This window comes from Moesziomyces antarcticus (assembly GCF_000747765.1).
Source record: "Moesziomyces antarcticus DNA, scaffold: scaffold_v10002, strain JCM 10317, whole genome shotgun sequence".
Taxonomy (NCBI): Eukaryota; Fungi; Basidiomycota; class Ustilaginomycetes; order Ustilaginales; family Ustilaginaceae; genus Moesziomyces; species Moesziomyces antarcticus.
Genome location: NW_014639008.1, coordinates 883,908 through 907,343, shown reverse-complemented (window position 1 = coordinate 907,343; position 23,436 = coordinate 883,908). Strand labels below are relative to the sequence as shown.

Here is a 23,436-nt window from a genome sequence, read left to right as displayed (position 1 = left end):
GAGGGCGGGTGGGATCTTTCGACCTCGCTCGCTCGCTCGCCTCCTGTCTCGCTGCACACACAAGCCCCTCTGCTGCCCGGCCTGTGCTCCACCTCATCCTCGCTGCCTGGGCCCAAATTTCCCTTCCACCTTCGCCTTCATTCCGCTCGCACTTGCGCTTCCGCATCTACGCCTCCTTCTTCCCGCCCTCGAACATCTGCTCCGTCTCCACCGTACGTGTCCAGCATTCACCATCATGGGCGGCAACAGCGACCGCAAGTCGTCGCGCCCGCAGCGCGGCTTCCCCGTCGACAACCGCAAGATCGACGAGCTCGACGTGGTGCACTCCGGATGGATCCTCAAGAAGAAGCGCAAGAAGATGCAGGGCTATGCCAAGCGCTTCCTCGTGCTCACCAACGAGGGCATCCTCACCTACTCCATCAGCCCGGACAAGCCCACGCGCGACGCCATCGAGATCCCCCACGCCTCCGTCACCAGCTCCAAGCGTCACGGCACCATCCACGTCGACTCTGGCTCCAGCGTCTTCCACCTCAAGGCGCTCTCGCCCCAGGACTTTGAAGCCTGGCGCACCCACCTCCGCTCCTTCATCCCCGAGCGCCCCTCGGGCAGCCTCCAGCGCCTCTACGTCTCCAACGGCAACGACCTCCAGCCCGTCGACCTCTCCCACGTATTCACCCACCTCGACCAGACCTCGGCGCTCGTCAAGGACCTCGAGAGCCGCTCGGGCGCTCTCAAGAACAAGGCCTCCTCCCGCACCGCCACCGACGCCATCATGGGCGCGCTCGGCGCCAAGCAGGACAACACCGACGACGTCGCCGCCTTCCACGTGACCGCCGAGCAGCTCGTCGCCGAGTTCGAGCAGCTGCGCGCCGCCATCGAGGACAACATCCCGCGCGTCGACCCCAACGGAGGCACCATGCGCTCCATGTCGAGCGTCGGCGGCGGCGCCGGCCAGGGCCGCAGTCGCAGCAGCCGCATGTCCATCTCGTCGCTCGCCACCACCGGCACCGACTCGGCCATCTTCTACGACGCCGACAGCCACGGCGAGGAGCTCTTCATGGACGACGACACCAAGCCCGACGACGACACCAACCTCTCGCGCTCCGAGAGCAGCGAGGCCGACGCCACCGACAGCGAGGCCGACGACTCGCAGCCCGACACCGACGACACGCGCACCGTCTCGGACGGCGACAGCCAGAGCGGCGGCGGCGGCAGCGGCGGCAAGAAGGCGGTGCAGTACCGCAAGAAGCTGCCGGCCAAGGTGTCGGGCGACGAGGTGTCGCTGTTCAGCATGCTCAAGAAGAACGTCGGCAAGGATCTGTCGACGATCAGCTTCCCCGTCTCGTTCAACTGTCCGCTCTCGCTGCTCCAGGCGGCGGCGGAGGAGTACGAGTATGCGGCGGATCTGCTGGAGCGCGCGGGCAAGAGCGAGGACTGGCAGGAGCGCATGTGCCTCGTGAGCGCGTTTGCCGTGTCGGGCTATGCCAGCACCAAGCTGCGCGCGAGCCGCAAGCCGTTCAACCCGCTGCTGGGCGAGACGTTTGAGTGTGTGCGCGACGACAAGCATCTGCGCTTCTTGGCGGAGAAGGTGGTGCATCAGCCGCCCATCGTCGCCTTCTACGCCGAGGGCAAGGGCTGGAAGGCGCAGGGCTGGAGTGCGGTCAAGAACAAATTCTGGGGCAAGTCGCTCGAGCTCATCCCCGAGGGTTCGATCCGGCTCGAGTTTGGCGATGGCGATGTCTTTTCCATCCAGAAGCCGAGCTCGTTTATGCGCAACCTGCTGGCGGGCAACAAGTATCTCGAGCACGTCGGCGAGCTTACCGTCACCAACGAGACCACGGGTCAGCGTGCTGTTCTCGAATTCAAGGAGGGCACCATGTGGGGTGGAGCAGGTAGTCGCAACGGCGTAGAGGGCAAGGTGTACGATGCCAACGACTCGCACGTTACGGGACTCAAGGGTAAGTGGTCCGAAAACCTTGCGCGTCAGAAGGACAAGGACAACTACCAGGTGCTTTGGGAGGCGGCCGAAATGCCACCCTACGCAGAAGACTACTATGGCTTTACCTACTTTGCCATGTCGCTCAACGAGCTCAGTGACGACTGCAAGGACGTTGTGCCGCCCACCGACTCGCGTCTGCGTCCGGACCAGCGTGCGTTCGAAGAGGGCCATGTGGACCAGGCCGAACAGCTCAAACACAAACTCGAAGAGGCCCAGCGCGCCAGGAGGAAGAAGATCGAGGCAGACGGAAACGGTTACACCCCCAAGTGGTTCCACAAGCAGGATGGCGACTGGCTCTACGGCGGTCAGGACGGCGCCGACTACTTCAAGACCCGCAAGAGCGGCGCCTGGAAAGACGCCGAACTGCCCAACATCTTTGACGTGTAAAAGTTCCTTCCTCCGACACACATCTTCATCGTCAGCTTTTCCAGGTCTCCGTTTTTCTGTTTTCGCAATTCATGTGTCCACCAAACCCGCATTGCAGAGGGACCGAGGAGAACTCCCGCATCGTTTTGGCGTGACCTTGGTGCTTGGCTAGATGAGACCGATGGAACATACGCAGCGGAACCTGTACGATAGCCCCGGTCGCCCGGACCCGAGATCACCATTCTCCAAATGCACCGTCCCCAAGAGCGAGCTGGATTTCCAGCCCCACGACTGGGATACGGTGAACCTGTCCGGGCCGCTGCTGAACTTGGTGAGCGCTGTGCCGAGCGGGCTTGGACAGTGGATGCTGAAGTACGCGCGCAGTTCGATGCGCGGGTCGCGGTAGGGAATCGGCGGCAGCGGACAGGTTTGGTACACCGATGGCCCACCCGCGGACAGCTCAACAATGGGTGGACGCGATGCACCGCCTCCCGCTTGAGTTCCAGTCGAGTGCCGATTCGAACGCGATTCATCCCCGCCCGCACCTCCAGCCGGCGACGAACCAGCACCAGCACCAGCATCGCGCGTAAGGCTCGCACCAAACTCCCCAAGCGAAGACAGCGAAGCCAGCGAGCCACCCTCGGTCGATAACCTCGAGCCTTCCGCTTCGGCACTGGCAAATGGATCAAGCAGGCTGTTGCGCATGGGAGAGCCGGCACTGTTGCCTCCGAGCCGGGTCAGCGTCCTTCCGCTCGGCAGCGTGAGCGTGCTACCCGCGCCAGCTGCATAACCAGTACCACCAGCCCGAATGGGCGAAGTGAGGTTGGTATCGAAGAAGCTGCTGCCTCCCTCGCCAACCAGACTTTCGTCGCCCGCCGGCACCCCAAACACCGAGCCCCTCGTCGACTGATGCACCGACCGTTGGCCCGGCGTGCCCGTCGCTCCCTGTTCTCGGGACGGCGTTCCATGCGCCTCGCCACGCTGCGTCGATCGGGCGCCTCCCGGCGCACCAGGCCACGCTGTCTCGTTCGTCAGCCCGGGCGTGGATTCTCCTTCCTCCGGCGTGGGCGCCGACGGCGGCGGCAACTGCTCCGTCAAGCTCTGGCGGTGCAGATAGATGCCCAGCTGGATGCCCTTGGCCTTCTTGACCACCTGGATGTACAGATTCCACACGCTGCCCGCATAGAAAAACGTGGGCGAGTACAGCCGCTGCTTCTCCTGCAGCTTGTCGATGCCAAAGAACTCGACGCCGACGCGCATCGGCTCGTATCCGCTCCACCGCTCCGGCGACACGTCCGCCGAGCCGTGCGAGTCGCCATCCGCTCCCTCGGCGTCTTGGTTCGGATCGTGCAGGTGCGAGCTGAACTCGCCGCCGGCCGAATCGAATGCGTCGCGCTCGTCGGCGGGGCGCGACGCGGCGCGCGACGACAAATCTGGCACCGCCGGCAGGTGGCGATAGGCATATTCGCCGAGCTCGCGGCCCGTGGCAACGTCGTTGGCGATGCCATAGTAGTGCGAGCGATTGCGGCGTTGGTGCAAAGTGTTGTTGGTATCCTGGTGGATCACGCCCGGGATGGGCAGCGTGTGAGGGATCTGCATCGCCGCCGTGCCCGAGGGGCCATTCGGATCGCTCTCAAACGCATGGCTCTTGCCCTTGCGTTCGTCGTCCGAGTTGCGCGCCTTGGCCGAATTCGCAGATCCACCCGTCGTCACGCCGATCACTGACGCCAGACTGTCGCCGAAGCGCACGGTGTCGTCCGACGGCACGAGGTAGAATCGCTTGTTGAGCAGACCCGCCGTGCCGCCGCCGAGAATGCCAGTCATCAGAGGGCTGGAGCCCAGCCCGCCAAGCGCACCGGGCGAGCCGGAGTGCAGAGAGCCATCCGGATTGATGGACAGGTTCATGGGAGTGCCCGAGCGACTGCGCGAGAAGCGGTGCTGCGAGCCGGAGGAATGGATCGTCGACTGGAAGGCGTCTCTGAACTGGTGGATGGAGCTCGACACGCCGAGCGCGTTCAGATGGTCCCAATCTTCGGCCTCTTCGTCGTCGGGCCCCAAATCCGCGCCTGCTTCGTTGGCTGGATCGACTTCCTGGTTCGAGGCCGCAGTGTTCTTGCCACCTGCGGGTGCGCTGTTGAGGATCTGGGTTCGCAGCTCGTTGCTCACCCACAGAGCAGCTTGGAGCACGTTGAGCGGAGTATATGGGCGGCCGGTGGTGGGCGAGATGTCGGCGCTGATCTTGTTGAGCGCCTGGAACGGCATGTGCGAGTAGTAGATGCCCGTGGAGAAGAGCTCTTCGTACTCGGCCTCGTCGTCGTCGAGGGATGCGGAGAAGGTGGTGGACTCGACGCCGTCATCCCACGCTTCTTGCAGCGGCGTACTGGCCTCTTCCTGCTCGTCGTCTGCTCCGATCGAAGGCGCCCTTCGGAAGGCCTTGAAGCCGAATCCATCGCCTGCATCCGAGGAGGACGCGTTGGAGGACGAAGCTTTCGGGACCCCTCCCATCTTTTTGCTCGAGTCGGGAGTCTCGTTGTCAGCTGGGGCGGCCAATTCTTGATCTTGGCGCAGCCAGTCCTCGATGAGACGGTCGAGGACGTTGATGAGCGCCTTCTGCTTGCGGCGGAACTCGACGACCTTTTTTGCGAATTCGTACCTGTGCAGCTCGGACGGCACAAAGAAGCCGTCGGACGAGATCATGGCGCGGACCCAGGAGCTGGGCATGGACGGATAGGACCACACGCGCAGCCTTGGAGATGGCAGACGCTCCTCCGGATCCGGCATGCGGCCGCGGGCGAGCATGGAAGTGTGGAGCAGGTCGACATCGCCGGTATGCAGTCGGTCGCGCAGCAGGGTGAGTCGGGCAAGATCGCGGTCCTCACGACACATGCGGATCCACGTCTCGATCTCGACGACGCGCTCGCGCTCCATGGAGCACTCGAGCTCAAAAATGTCGTAGCCCCAGCGAGCAAACCAGCAGACGCAGGCCTCGCCGATCTTGTCGGCGGTGATGCCGTAGTTGAACTCGGGGAGCAGAGCGCTTGGGGCGCGTCGTGGAGGTGAGGACTCGCAATCGCGGAAGCCGGGCGTCTTCTTTCCTTTGCTCTTGTGATCGCGGCCTGAAGGCGGCGGTGGAGAGCTGAGACCGTGCACCGGCTGGGATGCTCGGCGGGCGTGCTGACCAGGCGCGTTGGTGTGGGGACGCATGGAAGCGTGTTTGGAAGACGGCGACGGTGGGGAGACGTGCATTCGCTGGTCGAGGTCGGCGGCCAAGTCGTCGGAGACGCTATTGGCACGTTCGTGGACGCTGGATGTCCGTGGATGTCGGGACGAAGAGCTGAAGGAGGGATCGAAGCGGGCGAGCTCGTCGAGGGTGCGAGCGGGGCCTTCGAGCTCCCAATCCCACTCGTCGAGATCGTGGAGCATGACGTCGGAAGCCGAGCGGTGGAGGTCGGTGCCTTCGATGCCGCGGCCGATGGCAAAGCGGAGGTAGTGCATGACGGTGAAGGGCGTCACTGAGCACAGGACGAGGGTAAGCGCCTGCGAGGTCACGCTGGGGATATTGAGATAGATCGAGGTGGCGAGGAGGGAGAGCAGGAAGCGAGGCGTGGCTGGATGGGAGTGCTTGTCGATGACGAGGTTGGGGAGCTGCAGGTCGGAGCAGTTGGAGAGACGCATGGTGAGCGCTGGGGAGAAGGGATGATTCGAGGATGGAGTTGCCCAGAAGGGGAGCACCAGTTTGGGGCCATCTCCGTAGAGACGCGCGATGCAGTACTCGAAAGCGGCCCTGCTGATGTTGGGGTCGTCGAAATGGAGCTCGACTATGTCGCTGTCGGGATCCCTGTGGAGCGTCGATGAGGAGGGACCGTGCTGGCTGTTTCTCTGGCTGAGTGAGGCGGCGACGGAAGCGGCAGCGAGGTCCTCTGCATATCCGCCGCACAGCATGGCGCGAAAGAAGCCGGACTGGATGAGGACGAGACGATGGAGGTGGTACAGACGACCGAACGCCCTGATGCGGATGTCGGAGCATCGGCCGCCGAGCAGGCCGAGTTCGTAGATGTGGCTCTGCATGGTGTCACAACACTGTCGATGCCGTTCGGGAGCAAAAGCGACGGTGACAGTGTGGATGTGGATGATGGTCGGTGGATGGGTGGATGAGAAAGAGCTGACGGCGCATTCAATCGACTGCATATACTCGCCCACCTCTGGCTGGCTGGAGCGGGACACAAGTGTTGGGCTTGGGCTTGGGCTCGGACCTCGCCTCCACCGAAAGCGGCCGAGTCTTGAATTTGGCCCAGGCGAGACGCGGGTGCCGACGCGTGAGAGCGAGTCGCAGCTCAGCTCAGTCCGCCGCAACAGATCGAATCACACGGATCCTCTGCAGTGAAGCGCCGATGCACGTTGCTGCAGGGTCCTCGCTGCAACACCCGCCAAATCCAACACCCGCCCTCTCAGCATCTTCATTTCGCTCGACAGCACAAGCACAGCTCAACGTTGTCCGTCAACCCTATCTCCATTGCAGCTGTAAATGGCAGCAAAGGTGGAGCCGCGCGTTCGGGGTTGGCAGACGCCAAGTTGGGATAAAATGCCGATCCCGTCTGCAATTCCAGATCCAACTGCCAGCGCCAGCATTGAGCCACGTCCTTTCAGCCACAATACCACACAGTCAGTATCAGCCGCCACATTGGATGAACGAGGCAGTTCCACGATGAAGCCACACCGTTCCAGCTACGATGTCATACCGAATCAGCTGACACAATGGGATAATAATAGGCTAACGAAGCAATGCTAAGATCGAGCCACGCCCTTCCAGCTGGCAGTCTCAGCATTGGGATAAGAAGACAGGCTCTCGCAGCGATGCCAAGATGGATCCACACATGCCTGCAGCTATCAGCCTCGAAATTTGGGATAAGAATAGATTAACGAAGCAATGCTAGTATGATAACGCGACAGGATGATGAGCAAATTGAAGCGAGAAGGGAGGATTATAGGGACGGAATACAAGGGTTTGCTGGACAGAAGAGATAGAGAGGGCATGTGCAATATGCAGAGAAAAGACAAGGAGAAGGGAGGGAAAAGAAGTGCATCGCGGCTGCCGATTAGCATGCGAATTTAGGGAAAAGGGGGGCCATCACCTGCCCACTGTGGGCCTTTCGAGGATCGGGTCAGGGTCGAATGGCTGGGCACGCTCGCCGCCTGCGACCAAATCGCTCCAGAAAAGCGTGTCTCCGCGTCGCAGCACACGCCCCGAGCCGGAAGGTGCCGAGGATCGCTGGCTACCGGCAGAGCCAGGATGCTGGTGTGCCCGACCGTGGTGGCCAGCTTGACGGTATTCGCGCTGCTGGTAGTACTGCTGGTGGACGAGAGCCGCGTTGGCTTCGGCCTTTTCAGCCTCGAGATCGTCGTCGTCAAACGAGGGTACGTTCATGCGATACACATCGCGGCGAGAAGCATTGCTGTGGCGAAACAGATCCGCAGCCGCTGCATCGTACCTGCTCTCGGCGTACATCTGCATCGGGCTGTGTGCGGCGACGGTCTGGATGACGCGAGGAGGCTGGGCGCGCACTCCAGGCTCGCCAGGAATGTAGCGACGCTCTCGCACCGCAATCTCGGAACAGTGCAGAACCGTGCGGTGGCCGTTGGAGCTCCTCGAGTGCTTCATCACACTGCTCGTGCAACGCGTGCACGGCGAGATGATGTTGTACCCCACCTGCGCACCACAGCCGTAGCAGCCCAGGCTCTGCGTCAGACACTCGCACGTGCGCTCCACCGGTGGCTCGTTGGGATCCGCACCGCCGTGGAACGCAGAAGCGGCAGTAAAAGGTCCGCACGTCGACGGCACAATGTCGGTGCTGTACAGCGTGATGTTGGGCTTGAGCAGCAGCACCGCCTTCATGCCTCGGTCGCTCAGGAAGTTGCCGCAGTGCTTGCAGTTGAGCAAGTACACCTTGTGCTGCGCCTCCTTGTTCGACGACGGCGAGTTGGACGATGTGCTCGACGTCTGCGCGTACTCGGCCGAACGCGGCTGCTGCGCTGGCGCACTTCGCGAAGACGACGACTGTCGCACTCCCAGGTGCGACTGCAGCGCCTGGCGCGTGCGGTACAGTTCGGAGTCGTGCATTCTTGCGGCTTGCTGCGGATGATGAGGATGTTGCACGTCGAGCATCTCCGTGCGCGCGGGTCTCGAAGAAGGGTAAGGCGCAGATCGCTCGTGGGTCAACGACCTTGGCGAAGATGAAGCGGATCGTACCGAGCTGGCTCGCGCACTCGAGGTTCGGATAGGCGCTAGCGCGTACGTTGGTGAGGGCGCTTGCGGCCAATCAGGCAGCAGCGACGCAGCCGAAAGGGATGCAGATCGTGGCGTCGCCGCTTGATTGGACATGGGGCGCGAGCCTCGATGAAGCTGGCTCGGCTTTGGCACACGGGCTGATTTCGTGGCAGGAACCACAAAGTCGGCTTGATGGACTACAGCGAGCTAGATGAGGTCTGCTTTCCGCGCCTTTCACCGTGGTCGAGATGGGCGGCGGACACCAGAATCGCTGGCTGGAGATGTCGCACACTACCGAGGAGCTAGGCTGTGTCCAATGCGGTCGCCGAGTCCCAAGTGCGATGGATGTTCAGGTTGAGCGGAAGCGTTGAAACGGAGCAGATGTGTGAGCGCAGAGGCGGGGACGGCGAGATGCTGGGAGAGGGTGGGTACGGAGATGGTGTAGAAAGGGAAGAAAGGGACGGAGGAGGTCGAAGGGGGCTGGCTTTGATATGCAGAACGGACGGGCGCCCGAGGCTGGCCGGTGTGTAGCGCAAAGAACGGTTCAGGGGCCACACGAGACAAAGCTGGTGCGAGGCAAGGGCAGGCTAGGGCAGGGCGACTCGGTCGATCGCTAGTGTGTCGCAGAAAACGCAGGGAACGCGGCCAGTGGACAATGGCGGATGCCGATGCTGTAGCTGTTGCTGACGTTGGTCGACAAAGAGGGGCGGGTGCGCGAACAGGGCGTAGGGTGATGCTTTGTGTCGCTATTGTTGGGAGGGAGGGTGAGTAGGAGCGATGGCGGCCTAGGCGGGCCAAGCTGGACGCCTTATGAAGTATCCAGCGTCGGACAGGCGCACCGATGCACGAGGCAGGGGGGCCGAGGCAAGGCGGGCGCGAAAATTGGCAGGCCAAGCCGGGTTCCTCACGGGCCACGGCCAAGGCAGGCCATCTGAAACATGTGTGGCCAGCGCAATGAGCCCACCGTCTCGACATTGGCTTGCGCTTGGGGCTCCCTTCGACATTAGCCCGACGAAACTCCTGGCGAAGCGCTCGGACGGCGAGCGGTGCTTACAAAAAAAGCCGGGGACAAGAAGCGCCGTCCGTAAGAGGAGCGCTGGCAGCAGCGATGAAGCGTAGTCAACGTCGAAAGGCATCGCACGACACGAGCGCACACGCAGCCGGCAAAGTGAGACAGCTTCCAAACGATGGTGACGGAGCAACTTGACAGGGGCAATGTGCGGGAGCAGTGTGTTGGCGCTGCGCATGAGCGGTGCGGACGCAGGGTGAGCACCAATTCTGGATCGTCCGGCTGGCTCACCCATGCAGAGGTGCAGATGAGCTGCAGGGTCAGAGACACTCGACTCGACCATCATCATCACCACCACCCAGAGAGGTAGCGAGCGACGAGCGGCGGAGCAGCTCAAGCTCCGAGACCGGGAGCGAGCGTGTAGAGCGAACGCCAGTATCCTAGGCAACGAGCAGCGCAGGAGCGGACAAAGGGGGCACAAGAGGCGAGGCGAGCCAAAAGAGGCAACGCACGAGGCGTCAGTCATGCCTTGCCGCGGCGAGGGCGGTCGAGGTGGGAGCGGAGAGGTACGGCCGGTCGGTCGGTAGGTCGGTCGCTCGCTCGGCCTGAAACGAACCACCACAGCCACGCCGGTACTGCTACGCCAAAAGTATGTAAAAAAGCGTGGATCGAGCCCCTCCTCCGAGCGAGGGCGGGCGGGGGGCCGCCCATGGTCTCAGTTTGGGGGGGACCCAGGCTTGAGTCCAGAAATGCTAAGAAGCGCGCACCGGTGACTATTCATGCGTCTTGGGCGCGTCACCACGAAGACGCACCTGAGCGTCACCCAGGCTTGCAGCTGGAGCTCCCTGCTGCTGTAAGGGTCCGGTGCGCTTTTTCTTCTTTTCTTTTTTTTTTCAGTCAATTTATCTCTAAATTTACAGTAGACACCCAGCGGCGTCGCCTGAGCGGGTGCTTATCCGCTGCCGCCGCCATCGTCTGAGGCTGCCCTAACTAGCGAGGCAAGCCTTGTTCTGCCTGACAGGATTCATGATTCATGCTCTTGGGAGATCGCTTGGCTTGGCGGCTGGTCTTGGCTGCCCTTCACTGCCTCTTGCAACGGGTCTCGATGCGGCATGTGTTCGAGCCCACCTGATCGTCACGCGCGCGTGCCATTTCATATGGAAAGAACGCCTTCATTTCATCTCGAGACGGGGAACCAAACTGCGACACTGCGACATGGCTCGGACGGGTAGCTGGCTCGATGCATTGGGATGGCGGCAGCGCGGGCCAGACGAGGAGCAAACGCCTGCTGGCGTCCAGGAGGGGCCGCGTCGGAGCGGCAAATTTGAGTCCGTCCGAGGCTCGATGAGAGTCGGGCTTGAGAATGTCAGGCCCGCTCCCCTCGCTCAGGGCCTGTTTTTGACGCCGCAGCTTTGTGGCTTGCGCTCCCCGAAGCCCCGCCAGCTCTGATCGTAGCTGGGCTCACCTTACCCTCCGAAAGAGGCCTCTGCGTTGCTGGGATTGCGGCGCCGCTCGCCCGGCCAGCTCGTTTCGGCGTCGACTAAACGAGGCCGTCACGACGTCCGGATCTGCCTTGCGGATGATGGCGACGGCCGTGATGGATTATTCATAGGAAAAAAGCGGTGCTGTGGCGCTTCCGCACACCCGATCGCGTGAGCCAAGACAGCTCGAGACCCGCATACATCCCAATAGAGTTGCCTTGGCTGGCTGGCTGGCTTCTGCTTTACTCCGCTTGGCATCGATGCTTCGTGCATGGATGCTCGAAACGGTCGAAACACTGTCTCGAGCCACCGAAACGCTGGCATTGCTTGGCCGACTTCGACGTCACGCCGCCGCAAGCCTCTCAGAAGCTTGATGTCAATATCTCTGTGTCTGCCAAGAGGACCTTGGCTTGGCTGGGCTGTGCTGGAGTGGGCACAACGGCGATGTCAATGGATGGCGCCGGCGTGTGTTCGGGGCGTAGTGTAAATTTACGGCCCGGTATCTGTCGTGTGCCTGAGATGCGGTCGGAGTCGCAAGAGGGCTCTGATCGTGAGGCAGTCCAAGTCAGATCAGATCGGCCATGCACGAGGTGCGAGCTAGCCACAACGCCGCGTCGTGCGGCTAGCTCGCTCGCTCGCTCGCCGGTTGTGTCGAAAAAATGCGCGATGGGAGAGACGCACAGCTGAGACACCAAATTCGCTCCACCTCCGTCGTCGTTTCGAACCACAACCCCGCGCGCGCGCCGTTTCTTTCCGTGCTCCGGCTTCAACTCCGCCAGGCGCAGCATGACGACTCTTCGGCAGCCTGCTTTTCCTTTTCGACAGCGCGCGGCTACCTGACCTCGTCGCCTCTCCGGGTATCTGACCGGCAGTGCCACGTTGCCCCTCGACCAGCTCCGATCATTCTGCTCGTTCCTGCGTTTGCATGCGGAACAAGGGTCGAGGAGAGGATCAAGCCAGCTGCGACCGGTCAACACTAAAAAGACAAGGGACACACGTTGCCTTTGTGCATCACATGTGGCAGAGGAGCGTGGCTCGCCTTGTCTATCCGAGCTATCCTCGCTTCGTGTTTCTCGCAGCACCAGACAGCGAAGACAAAGAAGGCGGGCAAGCGGCTTTGACCGGACCGATCTTCGCGGCGGCACGTCGCCGTCCGAGCCTGGTCCGCACACCCAGGGCTCCTTTTGCGCGCCCTGCAAGCCCAACGATTTCGCGCATGAATTCGCGGCCGCGGTCAGATCGGCGTTGGCCGCGGCCATGCCTTCTTTTGTCGGGCTTCGGCAGGCCCTGCCGCCGTTGCAGCAGAGTGCAGGGCGGTACCACAAGAATCTGTCAAGCCGATCCTGCCGACCGCCGCGGCGAGACAAGCATGGTCAGCGCCGCGTCGATGGCAGGCCAGCCTCCAATCCGCTAGATGATTACGGGCGAAACCCGATCTTCCCACCGGCTATCGGCAAGCTTATGATGCCCGGGACCGAGCTCGACGAGGATTCCCAGCCCGACTATGCGAATCTGCCAAGATCCTTGGACGAACCGGTCGCCTTGTCAGAGCGCAGTCCAGACCAACAAAAAAGCAGCTAAAATTGGAGGGTCTTTTCGTAAAAAGTTAACAAAGGAATCAAGAGCGGAAAAAAAAAATCAAGGGCTGTGCAAGCGACGCTTGTCGCGCTTAGCGTGGAAAGCAGGGCTTCGGATCGGTCATGTTGTCGAGCGAGCCTCGGAGCGTGACGCCAACAATGTCGGAGCTGGTTCTAAGCTCGCAGGCCTTACCGGTTTAGACTGGCTTCGGGCCACGCTAGCGCTTTCGTTTGGCCTTCTGACAGATGTAGCCGCCTGGATTCGCATCTGCGCACAAAAGCGTCGGGGATGATGTTCAGACTGTCGTGGGACGTTGCGTCGTCGAGCCGGCCGCCCAGTCTCGCTTGATCGCGGCTCGGCTGCATCCTGGACAGATGGCGAAGAGCGTCGGATGCCTCATTTGGGTCGCGGCCGTCACGGAAATCTCATTCATACCCAGCTTTGATGTTTGGCGAGCTCGAGGGTTGCTGGATATCCTGACTCGATGGTGGTCGTGGCTCAGCCCTGATGTAGGATTGCATGGGTAGCGGTGCCAAGCGAGATCATGATCCGTCAGACGAGACTACTACAGCTCGCTTGACAAGCGGTTTTAGGTCTACCTGCATGAGAACCTCCAGCGCGCTTGGCACTTGCACCTGCAGTCGCACCTGCAGACACCGACCTCGTGGCCCACACTTGACATACGCAGCTGCTGATTCGTCGTCCCCTTGAGCCCACGATTTGCGCTTAGATTGGAGGTGGACGCAATGCAAGACATCTGTGTGGCGAGTTCGACGCGCGACGTTGGGCTGCATGCTTCTGTTGCATTCGCAGCATGAGTGGATCGAACGGAAGGCGTCTTAGACAGAAAGCACAAGCTCTACTCGAGACACAACGCAAGGGGTTCAAGAGATCTCGGACCCCGAGAGGTTCCTTTGTGGGTTCAGAACGACACCGACCAGGTGCAGGCTGAGTTACGGGTCGGGATTGAGCCGTTTTTCCGACGTGCCGAGGGCCAAAGCCGGTCGGTTGATCCGACTTTTCGGGCCCACTCGGCAGCTGCCTTTGGCACTGCCTGGCCGGAACTTGTCTCCGGACGTCGGTATTTTTGGACTTGCTCAGCTTGAATACGACACCTACCACATCCGAGACGGTCGAGACGATTCGAGATGCTGTCTCGTCGATGGCAAAGTGCGACACCGAATGCATGAAGAGGCTACTGTAGCTGGCATGACGGCGCGAACAGAAAGGTGTCGGTGTGAGGCCAGGCCAGGCCTGGCGTTGGGTTTGAATAGCTTGAGCTGCACATCATTGTCGCGTGAAATGCTGTTGGCAGGCGAACGAGCAGTGTGTGCGGCTCAGGACGGGTTGGAGCTTTTTGAGCAACGTGCAGCTGTTGCGTCTCAGCCATGTCTCAGTTTGGCGCTGCACGTCCGAAATTCGGATAGGCGTGCGCGCCAGCAGAGCAGCAGAAGAGCGCCATGGTGCCATCTAGCTGCAAACGAGGGTTACGCGTCGGCTGCGCGTCGGTCGATCCGTCAAGCTCCGAAACCGCCTGTCGCACACTGTCCGATGTACAGCTGTACCGTGTACCGGACCGTGTTGTAGGAGCAGCTGATCAGGCGCAAACAAGTGGGCTTGGGACTCGCTGATGCTCCCATGCGTCTCGACGACTCCGTGCAGCACACCTACCGATGGCTGCCATGCTCCCGCCGTCTCAGCCTGGAGCGGCCGTGTGAGCGTCGAGCCAAATTTAGCTCGGCCCGCTCCCATCACCACACCCAGTGCGCACAGTTGACCGTAGCGCCGCGTCGCTTGCAAGGCCCTCGCTGCCGCACAGCCGACCCTGCAGCCCGCCTACGCGCGTTGCGGCTGCCGACGACGACGACGCAAAATGTGGAGCCGACGACCCTGCCTTCCGGTGCCCCTCCCTCCATCACGCCTGTGGCTTTGGCAGCCAGCCCTCCCGAACGCCGTCCTCCCGAACCCGCCTTCGTAGCTTCGTAAACTTAACAACGCCGTCGGAAGGCTGACGCTTGTTGCCATGCAAGGCTGACTTGGACGTCCAGTATTCCCCCGCAATGCAGTCTTTCCGGCGCTAATGCACTGGGCGAGCTGCCCCGCTTTGCGCCGGTTCGAGGGCGTGTGTCGGCAGCTGCAGTAGTGCCTCTTGCCGTCGAGCCAGCTGGTTCCACCGCCGACGGGATGGTGTGGCTTGATGTTTTGCGCCCATCACACGATCGCAGCGTGCTACTACCGCCTGAGCACGTCGCATGTGCATGACTGCATCGACCGTCTCATTCCCCGCGGCGCCGGCAAACGCCACCACGCTGTCCACCATCTATATTTGGCTTGACAAGCGTCCGCAACATCTGGGTGTCCGCAACACACGCCGATCGGATGCGCCACGCCGCAACCCCCCTTGGAGCGCTTGCAACATCGACGACGCACACAAGGTCTTGCTCCAGCGGCTCTGCGGAGGTTCGGAAGCCTCGCTGCGTTGCGCCTGCCGAACAACCACCGCTCCCGCTGCAAGCCACACCGCTCGGCTACACTGCCGCGGCCAGCCTCCTTCGGCCCCCGCCCAATTGTCGGACCGACCGATCCCGACGACCTCTACATCGATCTGTTGTCCTCCTCCCCGATCCCCGATGTGCTAGACCGAGCTCTACTTCCTGCAATGAGAGTCTAACATTTTGCTACTTTTTCAAGAGTGCAGCTGGCCTTTCCTCTCAACAGCGCTCCACGACTCAATGTGCCGCACCGAGCATTCGTGTGCAGATTGCAACCGCAGCCTGGCAGATGAAAGGAGCGAGCACTGCACTACGCTACACTACACTCCAGCGATCGCTAGCAGCACTTCTTGTCGCGGTAGAGTAGCTCTGCCAGAGGCGCAGAGAGGCAGGGCCAAAGGTCTGTGCGACCAAGGCGTGCAGGTGCGGGGGAACGGCTGCTGGGCGGAGATCCAAGGCTCGTACGTCGATTTGCAGAGCGGAGGCGCAAAGGGCTCAGGCATCTGAGCCGTGTCAAAAGCCTAAAATTTCCCCTGACCTCCAGGCGTTTGCGAAAGCGGCGCTTCTGGCCAGGAGAATGAACGTGAGACGCGGCCCAAAGTGGAGGATTGCGAGTGAAAGGTGCATCATCATTGCCTCTAGCCGAACCACGCCTCTGCTCGAGCCTTCCGTTTGCAGTCTCGCTCGCCTGGCCAGCTCTTCCTGGGCCCCACGTTGGGCTGGCTAGCCTCGCTCGACCTGCTGCTGCCCTTCTCAGTCAGGACGGATGGAACAGCGCCAGGCACGCCCACCATTCTTCTCATCCACCTTCATCATCCTGCTCCTTCATTCCGTCCGCAACAGCCACGTTCCGATCCGACTCTCCCTACACTTCACAAGGCGGCAGCATCCGGACATTACCCCCCACAAGAACGCGTCTCGAGACAAACAACGCACATTCATCATGTCGGGCAAATTCCGTCTTCATCCTGAACCAGGCACCGAACGTCACGCGCCGTTCCGTCTGGGCTCCGCCATCTACAACACGATCAGGACGGGCGGACTCGGGTCGGGACTGCTCGTTCCGCACGTGCTGCTTCCGATCTACGGCATCTATGTGGTGACGCACCGCTCGGGATACTGGACGCCCGAGTTTGAGCGCGGATTGACCTTTGCGATTGCGCTCCTGCAGGGCGTGTCGTTCGGCTCGGCGATTGCGCTGGCCATCGTGCGATACAGCGCATCGGGCAAGGCGATCAAGGGACGACGCATCGAAAAGACGGCGACGGACAGCGAGGAAAGCTCGCAGCACCGCATCGAGGTCGCCCTTCGCGCATCCATCTACCTGTTTGCCGCGACGATGCTGTGGGAGTACCTCGTACACTCCAAGTTTTCGCCCATCACAGACGAGCAGGCGCGCCACACCTCGTCCGGATTCCTCACAGCCACAGGCCCGCTGCGAAGGTTCCTCAGCAACGAGAGCATCCTGCCCCAGCCGGACGAGGTTCGCGACCAGGTGTCGGGACTCGGTCTCAACCTGGAGGGCAAGGTAAACGACCTCCGAAACGCCGTGAAGAACTCGCCGCGCATCCACGTGCCCGGCACCCAGGCTCCACCCAAGAGCCTCTTCCTCCGCGCCTACCAGAAGGTTTGGTATTCGATCACCGGCGGCCCTAGCGGCCTCAACCTCGGCCTGTTTGAGATCGGTCCCAACGTCCGGAAGTAGACTTTGTTGCGAGTCCAACCTGGAATACGTCCGATTCGCGCCGTAAAGTACGGTTGTAGAATGCCCCTCTCTCTCTCATCGCGTCCAGACTTGGACTGGAATTGTATGTAGCAATGGATTCGCATGATACTGATCTCCTAGTCATTGCCGTGTGTGCGTTTGGTGGTGGAGCTCAGCTGTTGAACAGGCGCGAATGGAGTTGATCGTGGCGCGCCTGGATGATTTCGCCGAGCGGGAAAGTGGTAGCTGGGGCGGAAGGTGTGGTCCAGAATCCGTGCTCTGGGTCATGCGCTGAGCTGGAGGGATCTTGGTCTTCGGGCCAATCCCAAGCCCAGCCCTGGTGTGGGTCGTCGTCGTCGACGGCGATGAGCACGCCTTTGCCGACGCGCAGTGTGCCTATTTTGGCTGGTGCCACCTGCGCCGCGGGGGAAGCCATGCTGCCCGTATTACGGAACGGTTTGCCTGTTCGCGAACGCAGCACTTGCGCAGGCGGAGGCGGTTCGTCATCGATCCTATACGCGCCTGTCTCTACCTCTCGCGCAGGTGGTGGCTGCAGCGTCTGGCTTGACGTAGGATGGGGGTTTTTGACCATACACCCTGCGTCGTCCATCTCCTGGATGATGTCGTTGACGACGGTGCGCATGTGGAAGCGCATGATCTGGTGCGCCAGGTACGGTCCGAGCGTGTTGAGCCTGATGGAGCTCGAAAAGAGCGCGCGCGCCTGCAGGAAGAGATGCAGATACACGCTCTTGCGCAGCGAGATGCCCAGACACGCCGCGAACACGCCCCAGCAGATCGGAAGGTGGCCCTGCGGCCCCACGTGCGCCGAACCGGCAGCCTGCGCGCTCGACCGCCGCACGTCGATCTTGAGCCGGTCCACCAGCTGCGCCGCCAGCTCGATGCGTCTCTCCTCCGCGCGCTGTGTGCTCGTGTGTGCATCGGATGCTTGCGGTGGTGCGGCGTGGCGTTGGCCGAGGCGCGATCCGTCAAACGGCTGGCGCTCAAGATCGATCGGCTTGGCAAACGCTTTTGCGTACAGTGTGAGAAGCGCGATCCCCTGCGCCTTGGAGGCTCTCCTGGCAACGTGATTGAGCAGCAGCGAGTGGTACGAGTTGTCGAGCCGCGATACGTCGTCCAGGCACGCCTGCAACGCGGTACTTGCCTCACCCCCCGTCGCACTGCCTTGTGCGCCGGCATCATTGGGAGAAAGTTGGGCCTGCACGGCGATGTCGAGGTATTCTGCGACGCACGCATGCACGCGCACGAGGAAAGGAAAGCTCGAGCGCGAGTACGAGTGCAGCGTCGAGCGTGCAAATGAGAGCGTGGCTGACGAGAGCTCGGCCTGCGACGGCGCCATGCGCTTGGCTGTCGCCGACGAAGACGACGTGCCAGCTGTGTCGTGCGAATTCGGTGGAGGCTTTGCGATCGTATGAAGAAGTCCGTGTGCGTGGAACGATTCGAGGCCCGACGATGCGACGAATCCGCCCGTAGGCAAGTTCGAGTCCGACAGGAGCAGAAGCAGATACGTCTCAAAGTCGCTCTCCTCGCTCAGAGACACCCCAGGATCCGAGGCGCCGAGAGAGGATCCGAATGTGGATCCGGACGTCATGCGCCCTATCGGCAGCATCCTCGAGGTCGCACTGGGCGCTTCTGCCGCGACCCGCCAAGGACTAGAATGTGAGAAGCATGAGAGCACTCGTGAACGCTCGGATCAGCCCAAGTGTAAGCCTCGTCCAGGCTTGGCTTCGTGTGGACCCTGGAAGACACGCTTATCTCCCGATCGCTTTTGATGTGCCCTTTTTCAATCGATTTCTTGCGCCTTCGTTTTTGGCGCTTGATTTTTTGTCGGTGCTTTTCGGCCAATTGGCGGGAGTGGAGGTTCAAGTATCCGAAAAGTATAGCCGCTTCCAACGAGTTCTACCGAAGCTTCCTACACCCACTTCTGCGACCAAGCTCATCTTCTTGTCAGCCACCACTTCACCTTTGCACACCACTTCACCTTTGCACACGATCGAGCGAAAGGACAGAGATGACCGAGGAAAAAGCTCGAACTCCGGCAGCGCGGCTGCGCCAGCTGATGCGCAACCAAGACATCGTTGTGGCGCCCGGAGTTTTCGACGGCATCAGCGCACGCATGGCGCTGGCAGCGGGCCATCATGCGCTGTACCAGACTGGAGCAGGCACCTCGGCATCGCGACTGGCTCGTGCTGACCTGGGATTCCTCGGCATGTCGGACATGGTCGGTGCAGCGGGCGTGTCGATCATGGCAGATCCGACCATGACGACGCCCGTGATCGCCGATGCAGATACCGGCTTCGGTGGCGCACCCCAAGTCGTAAGCTCCACCATCCCTCACGAGCATGCTGGCTTACCAAAGTAGTGGAAATACTGACGTTCTATTGGTCTTGTGGCATCGGTAGGCTCGGACGGTGCAAGAGTACCATCGAGCTGGTATTGCGGCGCTGCACATTGAGGATCAGGTGCAGTCGAAACGATGCGGCCATCTGGACTCCAAGCAGGTCGTCTCGCGCGAGGAGTTCATCTCTCGGATTCGAGCAGCCGTGCACGCACGGGACTCGCTGCCCTGCGCACCCGAAGACCGCATCCTCATCATCGCTCGTACAGACGCTCTGGCCGTCGGAGGCTTTGATGAGGCAATGGACCGTCTCTCCCTCGCCCGAGATGCTGGGGCCGATATCGGCTTCCTCGAAGGCATGAATTCCAGCTTACAGGCCTCCACAGCTATCCGCGAACTTCGCGGCTGGCCTCTGATGGCGAACTGCGTCACGGGCGGGAAATCGCCCCTATGGACGGTTGAGCAAGTCCGGCTCATCGGGTTCAAAATCGCCATCTTTCCATGCGCCGGCATCTTCCCAGCTGCAAAGGCGCTCCTCGCATCCTACTCGCACCTCACCGAGCACGGAATCGGCATCGAAGCCCAGCTCGAGCCGAGCAAAAGCACCGTCAACCTGGGAGGCGCAGACCCCGCAGGACTCCGAAACTTCTTTGCCAGCATGGGCCTCGACCACGAAGTCGCAATCGACCAGCTCGCCGCAGGCGGAACTGGTCTTGGCAACGTTTGATCCCTCGCACAGCCTCGACGACAGCGGCATGCGAATGAGAATCAAATTCGTTCTAGAATGCCATGACGTGCACAGGGTGGTATCATGAAAGTATGCAGATGCTCGTCAAAAAAATCGTGGTGAATGCTGATCGTGAATGCTTGGTGTAGGACGGACGGCGGAGGCATGGCTACACCCGTGCCTTGGGCGGGGCACGAGATGCGCGCAGGCCGACAATGTCGCAGTAGATGGCGACCAGGCCGACAAGCGCCGCGACGATGGCGCATGCGATGGCGCTGTTGTACAGCGTGCACCAGCCCTCGGCCGTCCCGGAAGGGCACTTTTTGCCCACGCCGAGCGCCATGACGGCCGCCGCACCCCACAGCAGGCACATCACCACATCCCACGCACAGTCCCACTTGAGACTCGTGCGTGCCACGCGCCATCTCGCCTGCAGCTTCATGTTGCCCAGCATGCCGAGCTTCTGCCGCTTCTTGGCGCGCCGCTTCTTGCGACGACGCTCCTCGCCCGGCAGCGTCTCGTCCTCGTCGGTCTCCGAGTCGCTCTCGTCGGCACGCTGTCCCAACAGGCTTGGGTCGACAATCAGGTTCACGGTGGTGCCCTGCTGCATGGCGTTCTTGCCCTTCTTGCCAAACATGCCGCCTTTGCCAGGCTTGCCGCCTGCGCCTCCCGCCATGATCGGGATCACCATGCCGTTTCCCGCTCCGCCGCCGCCCATGGGAGCACCTCCGGTAGCGTCGCGACCGGAGCGACAGGGCTTGATGGTAAAGAGGTAGAGGCAGATGATGGTCGACAAGGCCGAGACGCCGTAGAGGACGAACGAAGGCATGGTGCCTGATGGCGGTGCTTTTTCCTGTGGATGGATCGCCAGGAAGCCGCCAATGCTGCACCCGGCTGCAACGAGAGAGACGAGGCATTGCAGCACGCGTGTCGTGATGCGTGTCTTGCGTCGTGGCAGCACCAGTCGACCTTTGGCATTGACGCCACCAATGGGGACCACCTCGTCCTCATCCTCGTCCTCATCATCATCGTCATCGGCGTCTTTGCCCTTGCCCTTGTGTTTCACTTTGGGTCCAAACTCCTTCTCGAGCATGCGAATGCGTTCCTCCTTGACTTGATCGTGCGTTGCTGTACGTCCATATGGGTACGGACCGTAGGCGCCCGGAGATCCTGGATAGCCGGGACGGTGGTGGCTGAGCGTCTCGCTCTCCCAGCCGCTCTGGCCCGACCCGGGGGGAACCATGGTGTAGGCATGACCGTCGGCAGAGAGATGACCGCCGTACCAGGTGTGCGACCAGTTTGGAAATCCTGGCAAAGAATCGCCGATGCGGGCGCCAGACTGAGCGCGTGGGTCATCGTAGGGACGCGGACGGCCGCCGGGCGTGTGGTGCGCGGCGGTGACGTTGAACATGTTGGGTGGCTCGGACGCTGGAGATGAAGCGGATGGGGCCATAAGTGGAGACGCGTAGACCGGCAGGCTTTGGCGAGATCGGCCGCCGAGGGTGTGGCTCGAGGCTATCGAGGGCGGACCGAGGCTGGGAGCAGGGCGATACTGTGGGACTGGTTCGTACAGCCCAGGTGGCTCCATGTAGAAGCCACCGTCGTAGTGGGCGGACTCGTAAACGGGCATGGTGGGCATGGGAGCATGATAGTCGTCATGGCGCGGATCGTGATAGGCGTCGAAGCGAGCGGGTGCTTCGGAGAGGGCTGCGTGGGGCCCCCAACGTTGCTCCTGGGCAGCTTGGTTGGCGGCTGCGATTTCGCCCAGATCGCGCTCCTCGTATTCGTCGGATTCGTCGCGTCCATGTGCGGGGAGCGAGGAGAGGGGGCTGCGTGGTGGCTGGCCATAAGGAGGTCGGGAGCTGCCGGCCTGTGATGGTGGTCTGCTGCTTTCCCCGCTGTAGCGTCGCGCGTTGTTGAGGTGCTGTTGATGATGATGATGAGGCGACGATGCTGAGACGGGTGGGTACGACGGATATGAGCTGCGGGCCTCTTGAGCACCATGGTCAGCGTAGTACTGCATGGTGACGGTCGAGGTGCAAGCTCAACGAGCAAGCGAAGGCTTGTGGAGAGGCCGTCCTATACAATCACTCCGGATGCTCTACTGCCGTTGCTGCATGGTGTCGTGGAGCGTAGGGGTAGCCGTGTGTAATCAACCTTGCTGGCAAGGGGAGCCGGGAGGGTCGGTACAGTTCCGATGTCGTTTGGTGTTGGCTCGATTCTGCAAAGCGAAAGAGGACGCGCAGCTCCAAAGACAGACGTAGAAGGAGCGAGTTGTGGGTCGGGCGTGAGAGATCGAGGGTCGAAGGCAAGGGGATGAAGGGGCGAGGCAAGGTATGTCGGCGCCTGTGATGGGAAGGAGGCAAGGTAGAAGGGCAAGGTTGCGGAGGAGCCGAAAAGGGTTCAGTTGGAAAAGCTGCCGCGTCTCATGCTGGCGTCGTCGGAGCGAATGACTTGCATCGCTTTGCCGCACTTGACTGCAACTCAAGCAGAGCAGCGAGCCGTCATCCAGCCGACTCATCACTTCCCAACAATCTCACGCAGTGCCAACAGGATCCGGAGAGGGCGACGTTCGGCGCTCCCGATTCTCCGCACCCAATCCCAACACAAATATGATACGAACGGGATGAGTGGGCGCCTGCGGGTCAAAGCGGCCTTGGCAATCCACGGACTTTCCGAGCTTCATCTGCATTCCCAACTCAGGCAGCGGGGGCTTCTTCGCAGATCTGCTGCTGCACCGAAGAATGACGACAAGACTGAATGGGCAGCGCAAAGCACGCTGGAAAGCACGCTAGCCAGAGCTCGGTCGATCTTGGCAAGGGCGGTGAGGGCATGGCCAAGAACGAGCACGAGGCCCTCGACCCCTGTGTTTCCTGCAGCCAGCTGCACCACCCGCGCTGCGAACCTGCCTAAAATGGCCGTGTTGTTGGTGTCGCCTGCTCGAGCGTGTTGACAGCCTCGCTTGTTGCCTTTTGGCAGTGCTGCACCCCTGTTGGCCTCCACACCCTGCAGATCCGCAAGGCCTTTTTTTGTCGCTGCGACTCGCTGCATCGTGACCCTGAAGCGCTGCTTTTTTTTGCTTTCCAAAAATGGAGAGGCGACGAGAGAGCGCGTGTTTGGGCAGTAGGCAGCTGTTCAACTTCCACGCGGCCCGAGCCGATTCAGGGGCACCAAACCGCACAGCCTTGCCGCCAGCCCCCCGCTCAGCCCAACCCAGCCTTGGCCGCGCTCAAGGCAGGCCCGTCTCTTTTGCCTTCACGCCGAGCTTAGCCAAGGCCAAAGCCAGCGTCACCCTTCGCCCCTGTCAGCCCTCGCCTTGGCCCTCGCTGTTCGGCACCCACTTCCGAGCCAGAGCTGCGGTGTAGTCTATTTTTAAACTCATCCTGTTAGAGTGCGAGACTACGTGAAACCAGCCGCCGGCGTCGTTTCATTTGGTTCATTTGGCGACGCTGTATCTC

General features: G+C 61.6%; 10 protein-coding genes across 10 annotated transcripts; 5 read left to right on the top strand and 5 right to left on the bottom strand.

The window, feature by feature from the left end:
* Window positions 1-235: 235 nt before the first annotated feature.
* PAN0_002d1223 (oxysterol binding protein) lies at window positions 236-2,386 on the top strand (the record flags this gene model as incomplete). Its single annotated transcript, XM_014803390.1, has 1 exon — window positions 236-2,386. One exon carries the CDS (start codon window positions 236-238, stop codon window positions 2,384-2,386), a length of 2,151 nt encoding a protein of 716 aa, XP_014658876.1.
* A 147-nt stretch (window positions 2,387-2,533) lies between these two features.
* On the bottom strand, window positions 2,534-6,433 carry PAN0_002c1222 (uncharacterized protein; the record flags this gene model as incomplete). Its single annotated transcript, XM_014803389.1, has 1 exon — window positions 2,534-6,433. The coding sequence occupies one exon, from the start codon at window positions 6,431-6,433 to the stop codon at window positions 2,534-2,536; it is 3,900 nt and encodes a 1,299-aa protein (XP_014658875.1).
* Window positions 6,434-7,493: 1,060 nt separating this feature from the next.
* PAN0_002c1221 (protein FAM72A) lies at window positions 7,494-8,744 on the bottom strand (the record flags this gene model as incomplete). The annotated part of the gene is made up of 1 exon (XM_014803388.1): window positions 7,494-8,744. The coding sequence occupies one exon, from the start codon at window positions 8,742-8,744 to the stop codon at window positions 7,494-7,496; it is 1,251 nt and encodes a 416-aa protein (XP_014658874.1).
* Window positions 8,745-8,921: 177 nt separating this feature from the next.
* PAN0_002c1220 (uncharacterized protein) lies at window positions 8,922-11,393 on the bottom strand (the record flags this gene model as incomplete). Its single annotated transcript, XM_014803387.1, has 7 exons — window positions 8,922-9,243; window positions 9,604-9,679; window positions 9,787-9,921; window positions 9,992-10,079; window positions 10,768-11,031; window positions 11,105-11,179; window positions 11,322-11,393. 7 exons carry the CDS (start codon window positions 11,391-11,393, stop codon window positions 8,922-8,924), a joined length of 1,032 nt encoding a protein of 343 aa, XP_014658873.1.
* Window positions 11,394-11,779: 386 nt separating this feature from the next.
* Window positions 11,780-12,701, top strand: PAN0_002d1219 (uncharacterized protein; the record flags this gene model as incomplete). The annotated part of the gene is made up of 2 exons (XM_014803386.1): window positions 11,780-12,089; window positions 12,145-12,701. The coding sequence occupies 2 exons, from the start codon at window positions 11,780-11,782 to the stop codon at window positions 12,699-12,701; spliced, it is 867 nt and encodes a 288-aa protein (XP_014658872.1).
* A 2,255-nt stretch (window positions 12,702-14,956) lies between these two features.
* On the top strand, window positions 14,957-15,697 carry PAN0_002d1218 (uncharacterized protein; the record flags this gene model as incomplete). The annotated part of the gene is made up of 4 exons (XM_014803385.1): window positions 14,957-15,158; window positions 15,245-15,330; window positions 15,390-15,432; window positions 15,522-15,697. The coding sequence occupies 4 exons, from the start codon at window positions 14,957-14,959 to the stop codon at window positions 15,695-15,697; spliced, it is 507 nt and encodes a 168-aa protein (XP_014658871.1).
* A 259-nt stretch (window positions 15,698-15,956) lies between these two features.
* Window positions 15,957-16,895, top strand: PAN0_002d1217 (uncharacterized protein; the record flags this gene model as incomplete). The annotated part of the gene is made up of 1 exon (XM_014803384.1): window positions 15,957-16,895. The coding sequence occupies one exon, from the start codon at window positions 15,957-15,959 to the stop codon at window positions 16,893-16,895; it is 939 nt and encodes a 312-aa protein (XP_014658870.1).
* A 172-nt stretch (window positions 16,896-17,067) lies between these two features.
* PAN0_002c1216 (urease accessory protein UreF) lies at window positions 17,068-18,504 on the bottom strand (the record flags this gene model as incomplete). The annotated part of the gene is made up of 1 exon (XM_014803383.1): window positions 17,068-18,504. The coding sequence occupies one exon, from the start codon at window positions 18,502-18,504 to the stop codon at window positions 17,068-17,070; it is 1,437 nt and encodes a 478-aa protein (XP_014658869.1).
* A 420-nt stretch (window positions 18,505-18,924) lies between these two features.
* Window positions 18,925-19,978, top strand: PAN0_002d1215 (phosphoenolpyruvate/pyruvate domain-containing protein; the record flags this gene model as incomplete). Its single annotated transcript, XM_014803382.1, has 2 exons — window positions 18,925-19,230; window positions 19,316-19,978. 2 exons carry the CDS (start codon window positions 18,925-18,927, stop codon window positions 19,976-19,978), a joined length of 969 nt encoding a protein of 322 aa, XP_014658868.1.
* Window positions 19,979-20,147: 169 nt separating this feature from the next.
* On the bottom strand, window positions 20,148-23,029 carry PAN0_002c1214 (uncharacterized protein; the record flags this gene model as incomplete). The annotated part of the gene is made up of 4 exons (XM_014803381.1): window positions 20,148-21,995; window positions 22,136-22,324; window positions 22,602-22,664; window positions 22,757-23,029. 4 exons carry the CDS (start codon window positions 23,027-23,029, stop codon window positions 20,148-20,150), a joined length of 2,373 nt encoding a protein of 790 aa, XP_014658867.1.
* Window positions 23,030-23,436: the final 407 nt, after the last annotated feature.